Raw genomic sequence first — 22,636 nt, forward strand, 5'->3', positions numbered from 1 at the left:
AGCAAGTATGGTCTGGGAAAGGCTGACTCATTACAGTCGATATCTCTAACACAATACATAGACGTCTTTGACATAACGTCAACACTGTCACCTCTTCCCATTCTGTTGATCATGTTAGTTCCTACTTTAAACGTTTTAAACAAAAGTTCCAGCTTTGTCTTACACATTGGCTTTTTAAGAAGTGAAGAAAGAGCAAATAAGGTGTGGAGAAAACAATTAGCCTTGCCATTTGGTGAGTGATGGGTAAGAGAGAAAAAGACAGGACAAAAAGAAAAGACGACATTCAGAAATGTAACAGCTGGAATGAATATAGAGGGAAAACCAAGGAGTATCGAGAGGTAAAAATACTGCAGTAAAGACGAGCTGAGGAAGGAACAAAAAGAGAGCAAAGAGGTTTCTCAATGACACAGAAAACTGACATGACTGAGAAGGAAGCGGGCTTGACAAGAAGAGCAGAAAGGTCATGCAAAAAGAGTGAGAAAAGTCTGACAGTCAAGTAACAGGATGAAGATGTTTAATGCTCTATAACAAGACCACAATTGGTCTGGCCGTCGCCGGACTGCTGCCTCTGCCTGCCAGGTTTGCACCTGCCCGAGCCTCAATTAAACGTAAGACTGAACTCACTTTCGTCTTCTTATACCATTTGCTTTATGTCTCTGATGAGAAAGCATCATAAGCCCACGTAGAAGGACTCCAGAGAGTCTGTGGGAACAGACTGTGAGGGAGAGAAACCTGAATCTGGTACTAAAGGTTACTGAAAAGGTTTCTTAACCAGTCCAGTGGAAGAAAGCAGATAAAACAATGTTTTCTGTATTTTTAACCAGACCAGTGGAAGAGAGTGGATAGGCAGAACGATGTCATCTTTACCAGTCCAATGCATGTAGGTGCATAGACAGAAAAAAACAACTAGAGCACAGATGAGGGATAAAGGAGAGCCGCAGCAAAACATGAAGGGGAAAAAAGGATTATGAGGATGTAATAGGGAAAACAATAGAATTCAAAGAGATACAAAGTAAAATATTGTGTCTGGAAAAAAAAAGAGAACTAGAATAAATTAAAAGTAAATGTGAATAAATATAAAACATGTGGGGGGAAAAACTGGTAAATGCAAGGTTGAAGCACAATTATTTGCATTAGTTATCCTATGAAAAGTGGTGTCAGAGAGCATATTCTTTATCAGGCGCAGATTAATGCAGAAGGGTCACACGTCAACGTTTGGGTTGAAAGACTAGAGGGGGAGGAGGGGGAAGGCCTTTCTGGTATAGATTGGTCCGTTAGCTAGCCTTAGCTTCCCACTAGACTAAACCATTGTCTGATTTATTTGTTAGTCAGCCGCAGGGCTCAACCAAAGTCCACACTGGTGTCTGTTTGCTAACTGAGTCCTTGTCCATGTCCTTGCTAGGGCGTTTGCAGTCCATCACCATATCTGTTGATCCTGACAAAAGCCGGAGCATGTTTTCCAGGACGTTTTGGTCATACACTGAACACACGACTCACTTTTATTGTAAGACAATTTGCTGTTCTCAGGAAACCCCCGCATGTAATCCTTGTGACTTTCAGAAACCATCATGGCAGCAATTCAACAAAGGCAAAGAAAGCCAACGAGAGCCCCAGACTGAGACTGTGCATCCATGTCCATGAGTAGCATCATAGCATCATATCCACCAGCTAACCTTGGCTTTTGCTTCCCACCAAGTCATCCTTCCTCCTGACTGGCATTGACAACATGATCAATCCATATTAATTTGGAAAGGGAGCTGACAAAAGCTTCTTCTCCAGCACTAGTCCATGTTGATTCAGTCCTTTAACTGGCATTAGCTTTACTCCAAGCCACAGTCCTTGTTACTTTGGTCTCTTAGCAAGCATTTGCTTCTTGCCAAGCTCTAATCCTTATAATTCGATGGGTTAACAGACATGAACTTCTCGCCATGCTACAATCCATGTTAATTCAGTTTGTTAGCTGGCATTAGGTTCCCACCAAGCCCTGATCCACGTTTGATTCAGTCAGTTGGCTAGCATTAGCTTCAAACTCTAGTAGTCCATATGTCCCGAGTGTCTGTTGACCTCCCACTTTCAGCTCCAGAGACAAAAGTTACTGGTGGTTTGGCAGGTAGAGCCTTTCTCAGCCGGGGACAGGTAGAGTTTGCCGTTAGCGCAGGCACAAAGCTCGTACACAGTCTGTTTGGTGTAGGTGGTACCTGCTGGCGCCCCCTCCAGGGGGTCCACAGCACTGCCGAAGGGAATGCGGCCCAGCCTGATGGTGTTGGCGTCTAGAAAGATCTGTGGACATAAAAAAATATTGTTTAAAAAACTTGGTTGGCGAACACAAGAAAGGACAAACACAAAGAAAAGAAAAAAGAAAGAATGAAATAATATGTGAAACATGAAAATGATACACAGAAGTTGATGTTACTGCTGTAGTACGGAGTTCCCATGGATTGTCTTGGTGCCTAAAATAACACACAAAAACGAAAGGGGGGGAAAAAATGAAAAGAAACCGAGGAAGAGAGAGCACGCCGCCGTAGGGGATGACTATACTCTCTGTGGTCGACTGGGGTTGTCATCAAGAAAGATCTACAGAGACAGAGAGGGAATTTCTATTTAGAACGGATCTCTTTTGATGAAGAGGCAGAGTGGGAGTGAACGAGGCAGAGGGCAAGATAGGTGAAGAGAAAGGCAAGGAAATCAGTGGGAGAGGAGTGAGGGGAAGACAAACAGACGGAGAAAGACAGGGCGAAGCATGCAGTAGAAAAAAGTGCATACTACAAAGAAAGCCATCTTTTTACAGCAGCTAATTTGCTGCAATATCCCATCTAATATTATGTTTTTTTAAAAATCTGCCAAGCGGATGAGATCGCTCAACCCATTTGGCGAAAAGAGGCGAGACACTTTTAGTTCATCTGCATGGACAAGATGAGGTATCTCTTTGGCCATTGCTGCAGCATTTGGACTTTAATGTATGAGTGCAGCTACCACAGACTTTGGAAAAAACAACAAATTGCAAACCGATTTTCTTAAATGATTTCCAATGCAACTAGAACCTCACTTGGAGGAGTTTCAATCAGTTTGGGCTGAAGGACGGGTCAAGGGCTTTGCTTGTTGATGCAGGCCAATAGATCTATTTCACAGAATGTGTGCCCAGTCAAGTCTATCTTACATTATTGCAAGAAAAACACCTACAATGCACAAACAATGGCAAAAGGTCAGAAAGTAGAAAAACCTATACCTAACCCTAACTTTGTAACAAAATCAAAAGGATGGACTACAGGATGCAAGGCTGGATTACCAGCCAGAGAGGGCAAAGTAGAAAAGTGTACTGTGGTCCCAGACCTTGTTTACTGGTTTATCGTGTGTCAGATGGTTTGTGATGATAGGTGCCATTAAACCACAATTTTGTCTGAAGGGCATTAATGTGTTTTTTTTTACCAGACTTTGAGCCTTATACATAATATCAAAAACAAAATTCTTCTTTAACAAACTAACTTGATAATATTTTCAAAAGGTACACGTTCCTAAACAAATTTGTGTTGAATCGCATTACGACCGATTCATTTGACAAATTGAAAACCTGGAGTTAGTAGTATTCAAGCTGCGTAGCATTGGCATGGTCTAACCGGCCTCCATCCCTCCTGACCCTCGCTTCTCCCTGCATCCCTTCAGGCCACTCCTCTCATCTTTAGATTGATACAAGCTGAGTTCCATATGAGAATCATTACACAATCTTGCTTTCTATCGACTGCAATGCCTGCTTATTTATTTACTCTGCAATCTTCAATGTTCAAGGAAGCGCTGCTCTCTTGCTTCCCATCTCTCTCTCTCTCTCTCTCTCTCTCACATACACATACACCCTAAGGCCGGGCGATAATCTCAGCAGACATCTGTATCCCCATCATTCATGTTCTTCATTTCAGAAATGAGGAGAGGGGAAGTGCAAAAGTGTGCGGAAAAATAGCTATGAGTGCAAAAAGAGAGAGGGAAAAGAGAGGAGAAGAGGGGAATGAGACGGAGTCAGACGAAAGGAAGACGGAGAGAAAATGTCACATCAGAAGTGGTTGGAAGAAGATGGGGGACATAAAGAGAGAGAGAGAGATAAGATGAAGGAAAGAAAGAAAAAAAAAAACGGAGAGGAGAGCAATGAGGGATTCAGATACCCTAACAGCATTAGTATAACTAATGATTTCACATTGGCTGACGGGGCACATCTCGATCTGTATAAATAACATCCACATATACAGTACACCCCCCCACACACACACTCACATAGTACTGTACATATATTAGCCATTAACCTGGAAACAGATAACAGGTAACAGACTGAAGTGAACTTAAAGATGGTACCATCCTCAATAGCTCGGAGTTGTTCACTAGGTGAGATATCGAAACTGTCCAGATCTCCTTCAAATCCCATTTGCTTCCCCAAAGGGCCTTCAGTGTTTTAAATATATTAGTGGAGAGACATTAAGTCGATTCATTCGTTGGCTGATTGATTGGAATTAAATGATCAGGAAAAGGCCTAGCCCACACTTATTTTATCCTGTAGATTAAAGGTATGGCACTTTTAATATAATTGAAGATGTGCGATGTTAGCAGGTGCTAATCCTACATTTTGCTGTCTAAATATGCTCCCCAGACGGGTACCGTAACCAAACAGAGCATGCAGTATTGAAATCACTTAACCTCTCCTTAGGGAAATTAATCCTATTCAAAGCATCTTTTGTCTTAAAGGCACATCACTTCATTTGATTGTAAGCACAACAGCCCTAGTGGTACAATTACCAATGAGAATAACACCCAGGGTTGACAGATATTGGAATTGTCCTTATATTTGTTATATGTGCTATACTTTTGTTTAAAGAAATTAATGATTCCTCCCAGACAAAAAGGATGTAAAGATAATCCTTTAGTCCTTAAAGAGATACAAGAATGATTCTAGAGCTGTCCACTGACAACTGGAAATAACACAAAGCTCATGTTACTCGAAAGAAAGCTGCTTACTTGTGCATTACATTCATACCAGTCCTGTTTTGGGGCTTTTGGGAAAAAAAGAGGAAGAATAGTGAGCCTCTTTAAATCTACAGTGTGCAGCTATCTCATTAGCCCACCATGCCCATTAGTTTTAATAAGATATAGTAACAATGACAACAAGACTCTTTAAGAGCTAGTGAAAAACGAATATGTGCACTTATCTCCCCATGTGCTGGTCAAAGGAGAAGAACACACCCCATCTCTAAATGCCAAGGCTTGCCTTTAACAGGTCCCTGGTGCACACCTGTCATCTTCCCTTTTACTCCCCAGTAAAAGCTGCCAGGGTTCATAGTCTAACAGGGGAGAGGACTCAGTCACTGTTGGCAACACAACCCAAATCTCCTTCTAACAGCCTGCTCGCCGCAGCAGTGGAAACCTAAAATGAACTTGGGCATGGGGACCAGGATGGGAGAATGAAGACAGATAGGCGCATGCTTACTTGAGGAAATGCCAATGAAATTACTTATTCTATAACATTGGAAACATCGCAAAAACAAACTGAGGGGAGGGGAACAGAGAAATGAGGGAGGGAGGGTAGAGAGTACAGTGAAGGTGAAGGAAGAGGAGATGGAGACTAGGGATTGATGGAGAGACAAACAAGGAGGGGAGGGGAGAGGTTGCTTTTTATGAGATTGTTAAGAGGAGAAGGCAATTAGCATGTAGAGATGAGAGACTTACAAGGGGGGGAGAGAGAGAGACAGAGACACAGAGAGAGACACAGAGAGAGACACAGAGAGAGAGAGAGAGAGAGAGCGAGAGAGAGAGAGAGAGAGAGAGAGAGAGCGAGAGAGAGAGAGAGAGAGCAATAAGGGCAGTAAAGGAGAGGTGGTGGATGGCCGACAGATGGAGAGAGGGAAGGGAAGTATAGGAGGTGGAAGTCATTTGTTGTAGCTTAAGGTCGGATTAGCGCTGACATTTATCCCAAATGAAAGTGTCAGTAAGTATGAGGTTGGCCTGTTAGCAGCATGCCAGGATATGTTCACGTGAATGTGTGAGGAGAGTGAGTCTGCGTGTAAGGACACGCGTCTGTGTGTGTGTGTGTGTGTAATAGTGTTTGTGAGTAGGTATGAAGGACGCTTGTTGTTGTTGTTTTAGACCTATTCAGCGACATGCCTGCATTTTATCTGCATGTGTGCGTGCATGTGTCTGTAGGATTACACTGATTATACCAATGTCCTCCACCATCCCTCAAGTGTGTGAGCAAATCAAAAGGAAGGAGCCGACTCTATTGACACTTTTACGTTATGTCTTTTGAAATACATTGAATTCACATATGAGGCGAGCACTTTCACATTTCCTGCATATACTTTGTATTAAATCATTAGCAGCAGTTTACAACACAGATGGATCTGGAGCGCGTTAACCCCGGTGCCTTACAGCCGTTACGACATTGGCCTTGACTACGTGCCTCAACCATCGCTCCAAGCCGAAACTACTAATTACGTAGTCAAATGAAATAGGTCTGAGGTCAAAACATTTTTACACGATAGTGGACTGTTATTGATGACATAATAAAAGAAAAGACTTTGTGAAATATCTATTTTAGAGGATGTAAGAAAAAGTGCCTTGTTTTCAGCCTAACATAACACGTTTTAGCAGATGGGTTTTAAAGAACTACAGAGGTAAAAAACACACAAATAAATGTAATGTTTCATTCAAAATGAAACCTAAACAGCATCCTTTTTGTTGAAGATTTTCATTTGACCCGTGTCTGTTTTTGTAAATGTGCATGCACACCATATGCAGCAATGTGTCCATGTACACACAGCTACACAGCGTCATAGACCCAAGACACTTTACGTACGGAGGTGCTCATATTACCTCGTCCACTCCTGCTTACATACATATTGAGGAATTGTGTGTGTGTCTGTCTGTGTCTGAGGATATGCCTGTTTCTATGTTTATGCGTCCCTCACGCATTTGCATAAATGTAAAAGTCTGAGTGGGTGAATGCAGCCTGTATCCGTGTCAGCGCTCATCTCTCTCCAACATCCGTTTAGCGCAGCACGCGGCTCTGGCGTCAAGGAGATGGGAAACGTGCGGAAGCGACAATTACGGAGGGTCAAAACATTTTTCATGGATGATTTCCTCTGGCACAGCCGAGGAACAAAGAGGGTCGGCGGCAAATGTGCGGCGAGAGATGAGGGGAAGGCGGCGGAGAAAGGAGGAGCTTTTCCTGGGATGAAAGGCGGGCAGGAGGTGGAGAGACAAAGACATCAGAGGAGATACGAGGGTCAAAGTGTCTTTGGGGGAGGAGGGGAGGGGGGGAGACTAGGAGGTAGAGGAGTATATTTTAGGTGGAGAAAGGAGAATGAATGTGTTCAGGAGGAGACCGAGAGTAGGGAGTCTAGTCTGGGTTAGAGGAAGAAAGGTGAGTGAAGGATAAAGGGGTGACAGAAATGCACTTGGAAAATCAAACCAGGACACATGCTGTTCTTTATGCAGCAGTTTTAATTGTGTACTGTAACATAAGCAAAGTCATCTCACGTTTTTGTCTTCTTTCATTAGTAACAAATACCCACAAAACCCCATCACCTAAGTGCATCCTTGTTTCCGTTCTGTAGTCAGGGGTCAGTCAGTGATAAAACGTTGGTTTCAAAACATTCTTCGATACCAGCGTAACCAACGCTCGCTCTTGCACGTCTGTGTAAGCTGAAGCCCAATTGTATTGTATGATGTCAAAGGAATGGACTGCATTCTGAATAGTAGAACTGGACAAAAAACACACCTTCTTTGTTGATGCACTACCTTGAATCTTTTTAAACCGGCGTTACCTTGTCGATGTTATCTGTCTGACTAAAAATATGTTGAAAATGTCCACTGTTCAGATCGCCTCAAAATATAATTCCGTGTGGAACAGTTTCTTTGGCGAAAGTAGCCAAGACTGGATAATGACAGTATGTATAAAGGGTGAAGTCATCTAAATGAACTGATAAACAATGCTCTTCAAGGACGGTCACAGTCTCAAACGTGATTCCCTAACAAACAATGCAACTGTGTCGCTTCCTGTTGTCAGACTCCTCCAATCAAAACGTTGCCGACTCGAGGCTTGCAGCAGTTTAACTTCTACTGACCTGGAACCAAAGTGGACTAGAAAGTGTCAACTTTAAAGTCTTTGAATGGGAGGGCGGAGGACTAGAGGAGCAGAAGGAGAGAGGTGTGACAGACGTTAAAAGGACAATAACCGTACAATTTCACCAGCACAAGCACACAAGTTCGCCGAGCCTCTGCTCACCTTGCCTCCCATTCTCCTTTTCTTTGTCTCTCTTGCTCCCCCTGCACCAACACATGGAACACACACACACACACACGCTCCAACAACACAAATAGGTGGGAGGTTGTGAAGCTATCTGAGTGTATTACACAGACCATTAGGCCTGTGGAATGGACAGCTGTTGGAATGGGAGCTGACAATGGACTAAATGACGGAGGCTGGAGAGAGACTGAGAGTGTAGTGACCCAGATGTAGCGGGGACATAAAGCGCTATCAGTCTGCTCTACTGTACCACACACACACACACACATACACACATACACACATACACACAAACACACACTCATACACACAAGTGCAGACACAGACAAATGCATAGATGTAAACATACACCCACACACACACACACAAGAACACACCGACAGAGAAGCTGCCGCAGAATAACTAGAACACAAACACGTGCCGTGATAGAGGGTAACGCAAAAAGAGAGGGAAAGAAAAACAGATAAAGCTCCCACACAACGAAAGACTGAGACGGAGTTACATCAGAATGATGGATAACACACAAACACACACACACACACACACACACACACACACAAACACACACACATCTATGAAGATCGCCTCGGGCACTGTAAAGTATAGGCTAATGAATTTTCCAACATTAATCACACCTTTTGAAAAACATCCACCTCTCCCAGCTATTGGCAGGTATCTGTTAATCTTTTATCTATCTCTTATAAACACACACACACACACTCACACATACTGAAGATGCAGACTCTCAAAGAGTGGAGTTGGATGATGAAAACAAGTTTTGGATGTAAACAGAGAAGCTCAAGAGACAGAGAGGAGGGGACAGCTGTGCTGGTGTGCTGTGAGTGCACTCTGTGTGTGTGTGTGTGTGTGTGTGTGTGTTTATCTGTGCGTATACATTCATACGTGTATTTTAAGGTGTTTGAGTTGGTGTGTGTGTGTGTAAATGTAGCTTACGCTATGTACAGTATATGTGTGTATACATTCAGTGTATTGCATCCATTTGTGTTAGTGCTAATTTTGTGTGTTTTTGTACATGTGTATATCTATATATATATATATATATATGTGTGTGTGTGTGTGTGTGTGTGTGTGTGTTTATGTATTTGCGAGGCTTCAACAGCATCAGTGTGTACTGTACGACAGGGAGTTACCCCCTGCCAGCTTTCTAATTCACTCACCATTCTGCCTTACCCCGCAGGTAAAACAACAAGCAGCAGCAAAAAAAAAAAAAAAATAGCTAGTCCCAGTGTACCAGCCCAATAACACCTCCAGGCTACAGCATCTTAATAAACCCCAGCATTGTGTCAACAAACAATAAAACTCCATGGCAACCTAACTTTGTTAAAAGTTTCCATAGTTAACCCGATTTCACCTCGCTGCAGTCAGCAGCAGAGCAGAGAAAACCCGAGCATGTCATGAACACAAGGAGGCAAACATGAATAAAGGTCATTCAACGCTGTCAAGCCTTTGGTAACACACATTGTTCCCTTTTATACGGTGTGATAGTGTATGTTAGAGCCGTTTATTTACTATTGTTTACTTCAGAATGAGCCTGACTCTGTATTTTTTTCGGCACACCTGCATATCAGCTTCCAACCCCATGAGGGATACGCTGCTGTCCTGTATTCCAGCATACGTGCATGTCTCACGAATGCTGCATCATATTTAGACTCACTGCACATCCCGACTACCGTACCATCCACTCGTCTCTTCTTTCTGGGGTGAGAAAATACCTGCACCTCTGCAACCCGCAATTTAGGAACAAATGCTATTATTAACAGAGAATGTTGTCTGGTGAGCCATAGCTGGAGAGGCTGGCTCCTTAAGTGCGGAGTCAAAAGGAAATGAAACTCCAAAAAACACCCATGAGGCCACAGCAATAATCTCATATTTTCTTCTATACATCAGGGGTTTTGAAGGATGCTAATTTCTAGTTTAGAGGGTACAAACTCCCTCTTACAACCCATGCATGAGGGTCTGCACGTATTGCTTTTGTGAAACAGGCCCCTTGTTAACTAACTCCCAGCACATAGAGGCACACGTAAACAATAAAGCAGCACATTTAGGGAGAATACATGTTTCTGAATGGAGATGGATCTGCCAGCAGTGAATTTTGCCACCACGTCTACCAACATTTTAAATAGTAGTCTCCAGACATGTACTGTCATCATCAGAACGTGACAGAATCATCTCTGGCCTGCATAAATACTCTTCCCGGCTTCCCAGTAAAACCACAAACTACCACTGTTGGAACCAATGTGCCCGACTGGAGGGCATGTAGACAGTATTTGCTGAGTGTGTCTTAGTACCGCTCCCCAGAGAGCATTTCTGTGCTGTCTGCTTCTCAACAAACAGCGAACAAAACATCCAAATGGAACCATTTTGCACACTAATTGGTGCTCCAGTTTATCCCACTGCAACGACCTTTTCTGCTTGACTGCATATGTAGCCTTTCTGACACTATAAGTGTATTGAGGAAGAGACTGTTAGATCTCTAACCCCAAGACAAGGATTCTGTTTTATAATTAAGGCTGTAATCCAACAGATACTCTGTGCCATCAGTGGAAATGAAAGTAAACTTTAGTGACTTTAGTCAGACGAGTTATACAATCTGCAAAATCAATGTGCTGGCCGGAAACTTGATTTTCAGCAAATGTAGGATCCATGTTTTAGTTTGCGCTGGGCGCCTATTTCCTCAGGAGTCGTCTGTTGAAATGAATGGCGAGTGAGATGAAACAACTTCTCCGGTGAAAAGACAGAAAGAGAATGAGTGATGCACAAACGTTGCTGACAAGTGCTGTGGGTGTACCGAGAGCATATCATGGGACGAGTAGAAGAAAGGGTGTATCGATGTAAAGCTAACAGATATAATCAACAGAGAGATGAGTAGAGAGAGGTAGTGAGAGGGTGAACAAGCATGAAGAGAGAAGAAAACGGATGGACAAGAACGAAAGACAGTGAATTAATGTAGGAGAGAGAGAGAGAGAGAGAGAGAGAGAGAGAGAGAGAGAGAGAGAGAGAGAGAGAAGAAGAAGAAGAAGAGAGTTGATAAAAAAAACAGCCAGGAGGACTGCAGGAATCCTGAGAGGATCTGTCAGCTCTCGTTGGCTTTGATTTTAATGGAAGCCAGCGCTCCCCTACCTCTAACCCATTTGGCCCTAATTCCAGCGCTGCTTTCCAAACTTTTTAAACTTTAATGGCCCCTTCTTAAGTGCCAGCTGCTGACAACATTGATTTGGCTTTAAGCCTCGCTGTCCTGCACGCCTTTATTTTCTACTGCAAAATCGACAGAAACATCTATTTCCTGCCATCCTCCTCCACCTCCTACTCATCCGATCCTCCTTCTATCCTCCCTTCATCCGCTCTCCTCCGTCCATTTGATGGAGTCAGCGGTAAGGGGAAAGCTTATATGAGAATGGATGAAAAGGAACGCTATTTGGATAAGCTGTTCTTTTTAGGGGTGTACCGCTTGTAGGTATTTTGGCCACTTATTACAAACAGGCTGGTTTTGGGAGACAGAGAGGCGATACTCTGATGTTTCTTGGTGACACATAAACGCAATGATGTGGTGTTGCTGTCGATGGTCACACACAGTGTTGTGTCATCTGAAACTTTCTCAGTTTGCTCAGAATGGCAGCAACTGTTAGGATAATTAACACATCACCTTTTTGGTATTTTATAATTATAGTTATTATATTAATAACCATATGAATAATCCAGAGAAACAAGTTGATTTGACAAAATTCATAAAAAGCCCACCTGTAACATAATACAAAGCCTGACATATAGAACTAAATGTGTTTGCTGTATTTGAAGGTGTGAGAGAAGTGAAGGAGGAAAGGGTTTTAAAAGAGAGTGTTGCCCTCCTTTGGTCAGTTATGGTGATGGGAAAAATGAGACTCTATTAATTTGCAACGCAAATATAATATTATGAGATCAAATATGAACTATTTTTATCCAACAGAGCAATGCGATCTCCAAAGTGTAAGAGAAGATGCTCTGGTTGAATCAGATATTTTAAATGCACACTGTAAAAGTTCAAATGTGGGGTAACCAACTGGCACTGACTCATACACTTTAAATCCATACAGAGTGGTGCCAAGCAAAGTACATACTGTGTATCCTTCTTATTTGGTGTTTGTAAAGGCTTTTTTTTGTATTGGTTGATGCAGCTTGATGGACCTCTCACTCTGTGCTGTTTAAAAGACGGATTCATATCAAGTCTTAATTGAATATGACCGTTTGATTGTATTAGTTAATCACATTAATGGGAGTCTCGAGCTTACACATACATTTCCCATTGGGCATTGTAATTATTTGCAGCCTTTCTGAGCACATTTACATGCTGATAAGGCTTCCTGTGCCACTTAATAAGTTGTACCTTAGCAAACAGAGGATATATTTGTATTATTATTTTATATTGGATATGAAACGGGTGCCATAGTAAGGCTGACAAGATTGCTCTCTCAATGTCTCAAAGCCTTGCAAAAGTCTCACACCACAATGCTTGTTACACCCTGCTGCATGCTATTGTTCACCATCAATAAGGAGACATCTATTTATGCAGGGATGACAGAGAGAGAGACAGAGAGAGATGAACAAAGAACAGAAAGCGACAAAAGAATATATGAAAGTGTGAGAGAGAAAGAACTACATGACAGAAAAGAGGTAAAAAATGATAATCTCCCCTGCCCTCCCCTTTTCCTAGGAAGTGACAGCCACAGTGATGTATAACCCTGGCAGTGGGAAGTTAATTAGATAGGCTGGGGTTACTTAGAGATGAAGGACTCAGAGGCTGAGAAGGAGAGCAAGGAGGAATGGGATGAGAACTCCAAAAGACTAAAAGAAAGGAATAGAAAGGAGGGTGGTGAAAGTTGTGAGGAGGGAAACGAGTCAGGAAAGAAAGTAGAAAATAGAGATATAACAAGAGGAGAGGTCATCGGGAATGCGAGAGAAGGAGTGACATGGTGAGGGGTAGAGGGGAAGTTTAAATAAGAGGCAAAGGGCCTTGTTCAAAATATGTTTTGCCTTGACACTCAAATACAACAATACGATAGACACACGTGCCGCAATGCAAGAAGGGTACCATGGGTATGATACACAACATCAATTATCACAACAGTGTCTCTGACATGGCACCCCTTGTGCCCGGCTCAAGGACACACTTTAACATGTCATGTGCACTGCCGAGCAGGTAATTGCGTGTCTGCCCTCCATCAGGGAAGTGCATGACAATAGACCAAAAGAGCGGGATAAAAACCTTGCCCAATATTAATTTGCACTTATACATAATACATCGCAGCCAGCAGGAGTCCCAGCATGCACTAGGTCGCCAATCTACTGTATCACATAGGCTAACTCAAATAGAGCGACAAACACTCACACCTTCACATGCACGTGTGAGGGATCCGGTGGCACCTGGAGGAATCCAATGCCAGAGAAAAAGGGCCCAACTGGCCAGCAGTTAGACCCAAAATAACAACTCACTCTCTGAAAGTAATGTGCTCAAATACTTTTTTTGTTCCCTCGATCTAGTTATTTGCCCCCAGCAAAATGTCTCCCTCAAATAGATTATTCCCTTTTTTATTGCCCCTTTGACAGTCTTGGACTGCAGATATATTTTGATGTTGGACTGAGATGTGCTGCCATCCTTTAACCCATGCTGTCTGTGACATCCTAAAACGTATGTCATGGAATAAGAAACAGTTTTGCCATAAAAAACCTTGATACTCTGGCTATCATCCAGCAGATAAACACACAGGTTCAAGGTTCCAGAGTACTTCATGGCGGATGATGAATACAACAAAACAGATCTTGTCATTTTGGTTTTACTCAAGTCACAAGGTTTTAATCACACATTAAGGTAATAGTGAATAACCTATGATTGCGAAATTAACAAGCATATGAGACTAAGGATAACAATCAATTGCAGCTTGGGTAAAATTCTGAGGTATTATTGGTGAGCTCACTGTGTTACAACCCGGCTCAAAGGCTGCAACTTACAGGTCATATTATTGAAATGAGTATTCAATAATATGACCTCAAGTAATTTTTCGTACTCTTTCAAGGCAATTAGTAGTATCAATTGCTTTTTAAATATAACAAAGTAGAAAAAGAACAGTACTTATTATGCAGAATGACCCATTCCAAGGTCAGATGGAATAACACCCGAGGTGGTGTCCATTATCAGGAATTACTGGATGACATGGAGGGTTGCCTCTGCAAAGCCATTAATTTCTGATAATAGAACACATCGGAGGGCATTTTCATGCGTTTTGCCAGCAAAATCTTTTTCACAAGCCATTCACTCCGCTTCCCTGGAAACCCTTAGGGTTCGCTAGTAACTGGAACAATCATTATCATCCCATGAGACTCTTATGCAATGTAAACGATGTTCACTGCTCCAGTAAATAGGATGGATCTTAGATAAGACTCGGAAACGTGATATTTCGAGCCGGCTCATCGGATTGAACCCTGTGGCGGCTCTGCTATGAACCAGGAAGTTATGCCAGCAAGAATCAAAGTTAATAACATGACGAATGGTTGCCACACAGTAAACACAATTTGACAATGTGTTTAGTAACAAGACAAGCTAGCTATCCAACAATGTCACTGTCACTATAATTATTGATGCACTAATGTGCTCACTTTAATGCAGCTGCTAAAGGTGGATCTCATTTAAATTGCTGTTAAATGCTTAAGTACAAATACTTCAAAATTGTCTTTTAGTACAGTACTTGACTGGACTTGTGTTGAGTATTTCATTTTCATTTTCTATGCTACACACCTCTCTGTAATACACTGTATACCACTCTGCCTGGCTGCACATATTAATTATATATTTGAAAATTCCACCATCTAGTCTGACGTTCTGTCTTATTATTTTGTTACCACTATGCCAGAGCTGTCCCGAGAGTTTGGTGACCTCTGTGTGCTCAGACCTCCTGGTGTCTGGTCATATGGATGAAGTTGTATACTTTTCAAAAGGGAGGCCCAGGGGATGGAAACAAGATCAGGAAATGGGAGGGAAGAAGAAGAGGAAAGCAGGACTGTTGTTTTCTGTTGAGACTTCTGTTATTAGAGTGTGTGTGTGTGTGTGTGTGTGCGTGTGTGTGAGTGTTTGTACATGTCTCACTGTGCATGAAAAAGTGAGACAGACAGTGTGTTTGTGCGTGTGACTGACAATGACAGTGATAGTGACGAACGAGATGGGGCCATTCTTCTGTTAATTACTGAGTTAATGACACACTATGCTCCAGCGAACATGCAACATGGCAGGCTGATGCATACACAAACACACCAACACACACACACACACACACACACACACACGGATAATGGCTAAGTCTGCTTCTGTGCTCACGAAATGTGGCAGGCTGCTATGCAAAGAGCTTGACAGTGAGATAGCAGGCTAACAATGATACACACACACACTCACACTCACACACTCACACACACACACACACACACACACACCTACACACACACACACACACACACGCACACACACGCACACACACGCACACACACGCACACACACGTACACACATGCACAGCAGCAACTGACAGGGAACCTCATCAAACCAGCTTTAATGAAGTCACTTCTCCCAAACAGAAGAGGGGAAGAAAGGAGGGATGAAAGGAGGAGGGCAGAAAAGGAGGACAAGGTCGCCTGGATTGATGACGCTCATTAGCCTAATAAGGTACTTTAATGAAGCGGGCCCAACACTATCGAGTGCCAAAGAGTCTACAGACACACACACACACACACCTCACTGGTTTTGCTAGTTTCTGTTGTCCCTTGTATTTACATGTGAACATAGCTGTTTGTGTATATTTCTCTCACAAGCAAATACCCACATACACTACACCAGGGCTATTCAGTTAAATTTCCAAAAGGTCCAGATTGAGAAAATCTCCTCGGGCAAAGGTCCGGAACATTACAATAATATCTAACTTGCACAATGTAGTGCCATATATATATATATATATTCAAGAAGCCTAGTAGTAGTAACGTCTCTGTGTAGTCAACAACTGTCAAATCAAATAAAGAAAGTACACATCAATTATATTTTAACAATTATTATTCTCAGTTTTCAAATTTAACTGGTTGGATTATAAATACTACATAATACATAAATACATGTACTTCTAATTTCAAGTAACGTAATGTCTGGATGAATGAATAACTTACATAACGGAAAGCTTTAGAAAAATATGCATCTTAAAATAAAGTAATTCATTTGAGAAAAATGTATTTCACTGAATTGTCCTGCAGCTTTAAATTCAGTTCATTCAGGGTGAAGTGATGTCAATCAAAAAAGCCACAATATTATATTTTTCTCATCTTCTAATAAGATAAATTAGTGTGCATGGACTTTATCTGTGATTATTTAACCACTTCTTTCAGCTCTATTCTCTCTGTTTACATCATTGAACAGTGAATTCATCTGTTAGATTCTGATCATATTGGGCTCTTGCGAGTGGTTTGCTCCAAATGAGACATACTGTTTTTAACTGCCCGTTAGAAGAATTCATCTAAACGAGTCTGTCCAATATTGGTTGAAGACTCTGATGTCTCTGACCGGAAATCGTCTTGAGAAATTATATTTTCAGCCAGTGTATATATACTCCTGCTCTTCATTCTCTTTCCTCGTCTCTCCCCCGTGTGTCACGGTGTGTAAACATCTGACTCGAGTCAGGAAACGTGTCAGACAACCCATATTTGATTGGCTGAGCTGCATCACGTGATGTGATGTGCGTTGATGTGCGTTTCCTGCACCGCTGAACAAGTGCCGTAAATGCTGGAAAAGCTGCGCCGGTTAAAATAGAAGCGCTCTGTCAAAATGTAATAATTCTCAATTATCTATCGGTTTTAGGTCCTGGGTCCGGATACAACGGCATCTGGGTCCGGATCCGGACCGCGGTCCGCCAATTGGCGACCCCTGCACTACACCATAGACACATACATGAACTGTACTCTCAGACATACTAAAACATACTGATCACTTCATTCTCACAGACATTTTCTCACACACATACGCACAAACAAAGCGCCAGATGGAAACACACTCACCTCTCCTTCTGAGGACTGCAAGAGGAGGTCTTTCCTACAGGACGCCGTAAAGTCTCCCACTCCAGCATTGACTTCCACCCCTCTGGGGGCCTCAAGGGTCAGGGTCCGAGTCGGCGACTCCAGCCTGAGAGCCATAAACACACTTTAGTCATGCTAGAAGCTGTGGAAACCCACCTGCAGAGACATATATAGTATGAACGGAAGCCTGATACTTCTGCTACCATGAGAGTATTACCACAGGATCAATAATGAGTTGACTCCGAACAAGGTTCTCAATCCCCGAGTTGCTCAATCAAAAGCAGCAGAAGACTATGGTTGTACTAGTAAAGCTAATATAACATCAAGACGCCCTAATTCAATGTTTAGTCTGCAATAAAGACCTCCGTAGAGTTATATCCCCTTGAGTTACATGAGGTTAAACATTAAACGACATGCTGCCTCTTGAATACGCAACTTGAAACCGAAGGGTAAATTAGTAAGTGCTGTTTCGTTACATTGTTCCGTTCTGAACTTCATCAATCCAGTTGGATTTGGATGACTCAAGATCTGTGAAAAGGGTTGACTGTCACATTTACTGCAGATACAAATATTGGATAAAAAAAGCCAGTGAGATATCACCCCATTCATGTTCTTAACAAATTGAATACTTTTGGATCATTTTATTAAACTTGTTGATATCAGGCGTATCTATAACTGCCTAAATGATCAGATTCCTACGGTGCTCAGTGACATATTGGAACCTCTCAGGGTTTCTGGCTCAGCAACACTGAGTCATTTAGTGAATTGTTCGCGGCCCAACACATAAAAGGCCTTCAGCTCACTGTGTAGCCATATAATGGTTGGCTTAGAGTGAACTGAACATGCTGACTTTTTGCTGACTTTTATTTGTCTCATTTCTAATCATTTTACTGTGCAGCAACTCTTAACTTTGCCTTTGAGAAAACCTACAAGAATGAATAATACGAATAAATGATTGTTACACTGCACTGCAAACTCCAAAGTGCTCCGGCCATGGTTGGCGTCACTCCCCTTGGAGCGCAAGGGGTCAATAGCTAAGCCTGCGACTCAAAGTTGAAAACAATACGAGATGATTAAACAGCTTGGTGGTGTTAGATAAGCACCGTGCTTCGCTCAAGGGCGCGTTGGCAAGTGAAATTAAATAGAGCGCTTTCGGCAAGGCAGACAGAATTACAATTTATGAAGTGTAAGTATAACAAATTAAACAGCACGCTCACAACAAAGATTAAAGAAGAAGAAAAAATGCTTTGCTATGACGTCACTTTTCCAGAGAAGCTTTGCTCGAGGGTACTTCAGAAAGTTGGTTTCCCATCCCCTACTGAAAGGTTGAAGGGATAAAGCACACAAGCCACAAGGGCAGATTAACTGAATTTATAACGTGCGTCCAGTCCGTGGCCAAACAACAGAGACGTAAACAAGCGTCAGTGCCTCAGCCAAAGGCACTTTGGCTGGGAGTGATCGTACCAAGCTTCCTCTGTTAATGTCCTTCACTTCAATAGAGTCCCCATGATGGAGGGAATGTGTATTCGTCATGGCCCCAGCTGTGTCATTCCTGGTGTTTTGAGTGTCTTGTGGGCTCCCTGTTTGTTTTCTCTCTCACTGCCCGTGTGTGTTCGTCTGAGCGTGGCGCTCCATCCTGTCATCAAGCTCTTGCAGTATAATTATCCCAACTCTTCAGTCCAGTCTTCACCTAATTGTTGCATTCCCCAATGTGGTACTAAAGGAGCACTGAAACTCCGAGCTTAAGCTCATTTCCTCAGGTTTTCCTGAAAACGGTCTAACCCCGTGTTTACCTGTGCCTAAAAGCTCATTCCCCTCCCGTGATCTCTCCGTCTGCCTCGCCCAGCACCTCACCAGTCAGCCCAGCACACATCTGTCTGCCCCGCTCAACAGTAAAACTCTCCAAACCTCATCTCACCCCTAATAAAACTGCACTAAACAGTTTCCATTATTTGTCAGAGTTCTGCTTTTGGGTTCAACATTAACGCAGCACAGGCCCTTTGGTAAATAATAATTCTTAATTTCAGTGTTTCCACCTGAAGAACCAAACATTAGCAGACAGGAAAAAGCTCCCTTGGAAGTTGTTGTCTGTGTTTGGGTTCCCCCGCGTGATGAACATGCACTACGAGATATTTCTGCCTCAACATTGCTCCTTTTCGGCTGCTTTTTTTTTTCCCAGGGTGTTTACACTATTGGAAAAGAGATTCACCAAGAGAAGCCATTAAATTGAGTGTTGCGTCTTTAAAATATGTCTTTTTAGAAACACCAACTGATTGACTAAGTTAATTTCATTAATTCCAAATCCGGATTCATTGGATTTAGACTTTTCTTTCACTAAATTGCAACGAGCTGAAGAAGAGCATGTTACTAGTGACGACATAATGCCACTTGATTTCAAGAAAATGCTGGAAGCGGGTTTGCATCAGAATATTGTCATCTCATCCTACTAATTTGTTACTCGTATTTAATGAAAATGGAAGTTTATGAGTCTGTATCACACTAAATGACTTCAGCTGTGCAGTGTACTTTGTTCAGTGTAATGGAAAGACCTTTACAAATCAAACCAGTTCTTCAATCAGCATGTCTGAGTTTGCTGTTTGTCAGAGCTAACTGTGGTATTTATTCTGGGTTGAAGGTAAAGCTACTGGAGGTGTAGAGGAGTCATGTGGTGGATTAAAGGCGAGGGAAGCTACGCTGCTGTGCGCTGAGCATCCAAGTGATATAACACGTGTGCTGGAAGCAGACAATTCACATTGGGCCTGTAAAAACATTGCGTATGCTGCAGCAGTCAGAGGTTAGGAAGAGGAGAAACAAAGCCAGAGACAGACAGACGAACAAACAAACTTGTCCTATTATTCATTATACTTTGCATTTGCAATGGAGAGAGAGAGGGAGAGGGAGAGGGAGAGAGAGAGAGAGAGCAAGCGAGAGAGAGAGAGAGAGAGAGAGAGAGAGAGAGAGCGCTTGCTGTTCTAGTCATCAGCAGTGATGTGAGGATCTTCGGCTGGTTTGACAGTTGAGGCAATTACATTGACGCTGCTGCAGGCTGAAACCAGCTCTGATGGGCAGACACACACATACATACTGACTATCACTCTATGTCTATTGTCCCTCTCTCTCCATCTCAACATCACACTTCCTGTCTTCTTTCACCATTGTTTAAACTCATCTGTCCTTCACGTGCCATTTATTACTTTTCTGACCTGCGTTTCTTCCCATTTTTTATTTGCCCATAGCATATCTGCACATTTGTCGGGTGGAAAACTCATATCTACATGATGCTAACTTTGTAGTTACACAGTTTGACCGCCACAGACTTTTTACATTTATTTTTAATTTGGCTTAAAGAGGCACGCAGCAGGTGACAACCTCTGGTTCTGAAAAGTGATTTCTTTCTAATGGGCATAATGGAGTGACTCCTCTCTCTGTTTGTAAAGAAGTCTATGAGTAAACTACCCTACTTCTCACTTGATTTATTACCTCAGTAAACATTGTAAACATGAGTTTATGGTCTTAATCACTAGTTTCAAGTCTTCTTCAATACAGCTTGATGCCCATTTAGTACATTATGGTCCCATTTAGAGTCAAACAGACCATAAAGCAGGGTACGCTTTAGGGCGGGGCTAACAGGTCTGGACAGAGTTGTCTAGTCTGCGAGTTTTTATTTAACATTTTCACAGAGTGTTCTTAGTTCACGAAAGTTAATTGTAACATTTGGGTCGCCTAAAAATGTCTTACTCAGCGTTTGTTTGTATTTAGCCCCACCCTCTCAAGTCACTCCTGTTTGCCAAAAACCAAGATGGTGACGGCAAAAATGGCAGTCCACAAACCAATGGTTGACACTTCTCATATACAGTCAATGCACTCGTGGAGAAATGTAATGAGGAGCAGGAGGGAAATGTAAGTGTCCGATTGGGGGATTCTGTAACTTGTATGATAATGTCTTCAATTCCTAACCGCGAGAAGAAATCAATTCCGTCACTGTCAGTATAGTTGGCAACAGAAAACCCAAGAAAAAAGCTGCTGTGTGATGCATCGAGCATGACCAGGATGAATAGGTTTCATAATAAAATTGCCATGAACATCGATTAACAGCTGAAAAATTGGGTTTGAGGTTTCAACTTGATTAACTTTGGATAACGTATGTGTTAGATGATAGTCTGGAGGCCAGCGTTAATGCTGTTAATGCTGTGTACTTTATTACTGTTCTGTGAACGATGATGTTCTTAATTTATAAATGTGTCTGTTGCTCGTGTACTTGAGGTATAAGAGAATACCTATGGGCCTCAGAATTACTTGTTAAGTTAGGAATTTCAGGACAATAATGTCTTAAAAATGTTTTGAGAAGCAATGGGTATCCTCAGCTGTAATTAGTTTGATTTGGGTTTAATTATGAATAGCAAATGTTAAGACGCCAACACGCTCAACTAAGGCAATGACTGGTAAACATTACCTACTAAAAATCAGTATGTTAGCATTATTGATGTGAGCATGTTGCCATGCTTAAAATAGCAAAGCACCTTTGTGTCTAAGTGCAGCCTCACAGAGCTGCTGGTCTGGCTGTGGACTCTTGTCTTGTCAGTACAAGCAAAAGTTGCTTTAGATCTCAACTCTGGTTGAAGTGTATATATTTTTTAGATAAATGCCTCTTTAATAATATACTTGCCACTAACATGGCTAAGAATAAGTAGATAAGTAAGATATGTCAATGCTGGTCAGTTGGTCTGTCCACCACTTTGGTCCAGACTTAATTATCTCAACAACGATTTTGCACAGAAATTAATTTGAAACACGTTTCAAGCACGTGTGGTTTCAAGCGAAATGTCTCTACAACTATTGATTTGTTTGCCATGAAATTGGGTGGAGACATCCATGTCCCCCTCATGATTAATTGTAATGACTTTGGTGATCTCCCTACTTTAAATTTAGTGCCATCATTTGCTCAAAATTCAATTTGTCCTATACTTTGGTTCATCAAATACTTACAGAACTAAATGACATTCCCATCAGGCCCAGCTGTACTTTGTCTTAAGCGCTTAGTGACAAACTTTAGCATACTAACAGGTTAAACTAAGATGGTGAACACTGTGAACATAACACTTGCTTACTATCAGTATTATACAATTGTCATTTTGAGCAGGTTAGCATGTTGAAATTAGCATTTAGCTCAAAGTGGAACCCCAGCGGACTCTTTGTCCTACTAGACTTTCACAAACACACTCACACACAGAAAAATGTCCGTATCTCCCACTTTCATGGCA

The 22,636-nt window shown here is 42.1% G+C and overlaps 1 protein-coding gene across 1 annotated transcript in view; it reads right to left on the bottom strand.

Annotated features, from left to right (window-relative positions):
* Positions 1–2,073: 2,073 nt before the first annotated feature.
* The window catches only part of LOC306695696 (zeta-sarcoglycan-like), a gene marked incomplete at both ends in the record, with an annotated part of 296,154 nt that continues 275,591 nt past the window's right edge, over positions 2,074–22,636 (bottom strand). Inside the window, 2 exons of the mRNA XM_079159002.1 lie at positions 2,074–2,280; positions 17,358–17,481. Coding sequence (XP_079015128.1) covers positions 2,074–2,280; positions 17,358–17,481 — 331 coding nt within the window. The remainder of the gene's footprint in view (positions 2,281–17,357; positions 17,482–22,636) is intronic.

Source organism: Pholis gunnellus (assembly GCF_910591455.1).
Source record: "Pholis gunnellus genome assembly, chromosome: 5".
In the NCBI taxonomy this organism is placed as follows: domain Eukaryota; kingdom Metazoa; phylum Chordata; class Actinopteri; order Perciformes; family Pholidae; genus Pholis; species Pholis gunnellus.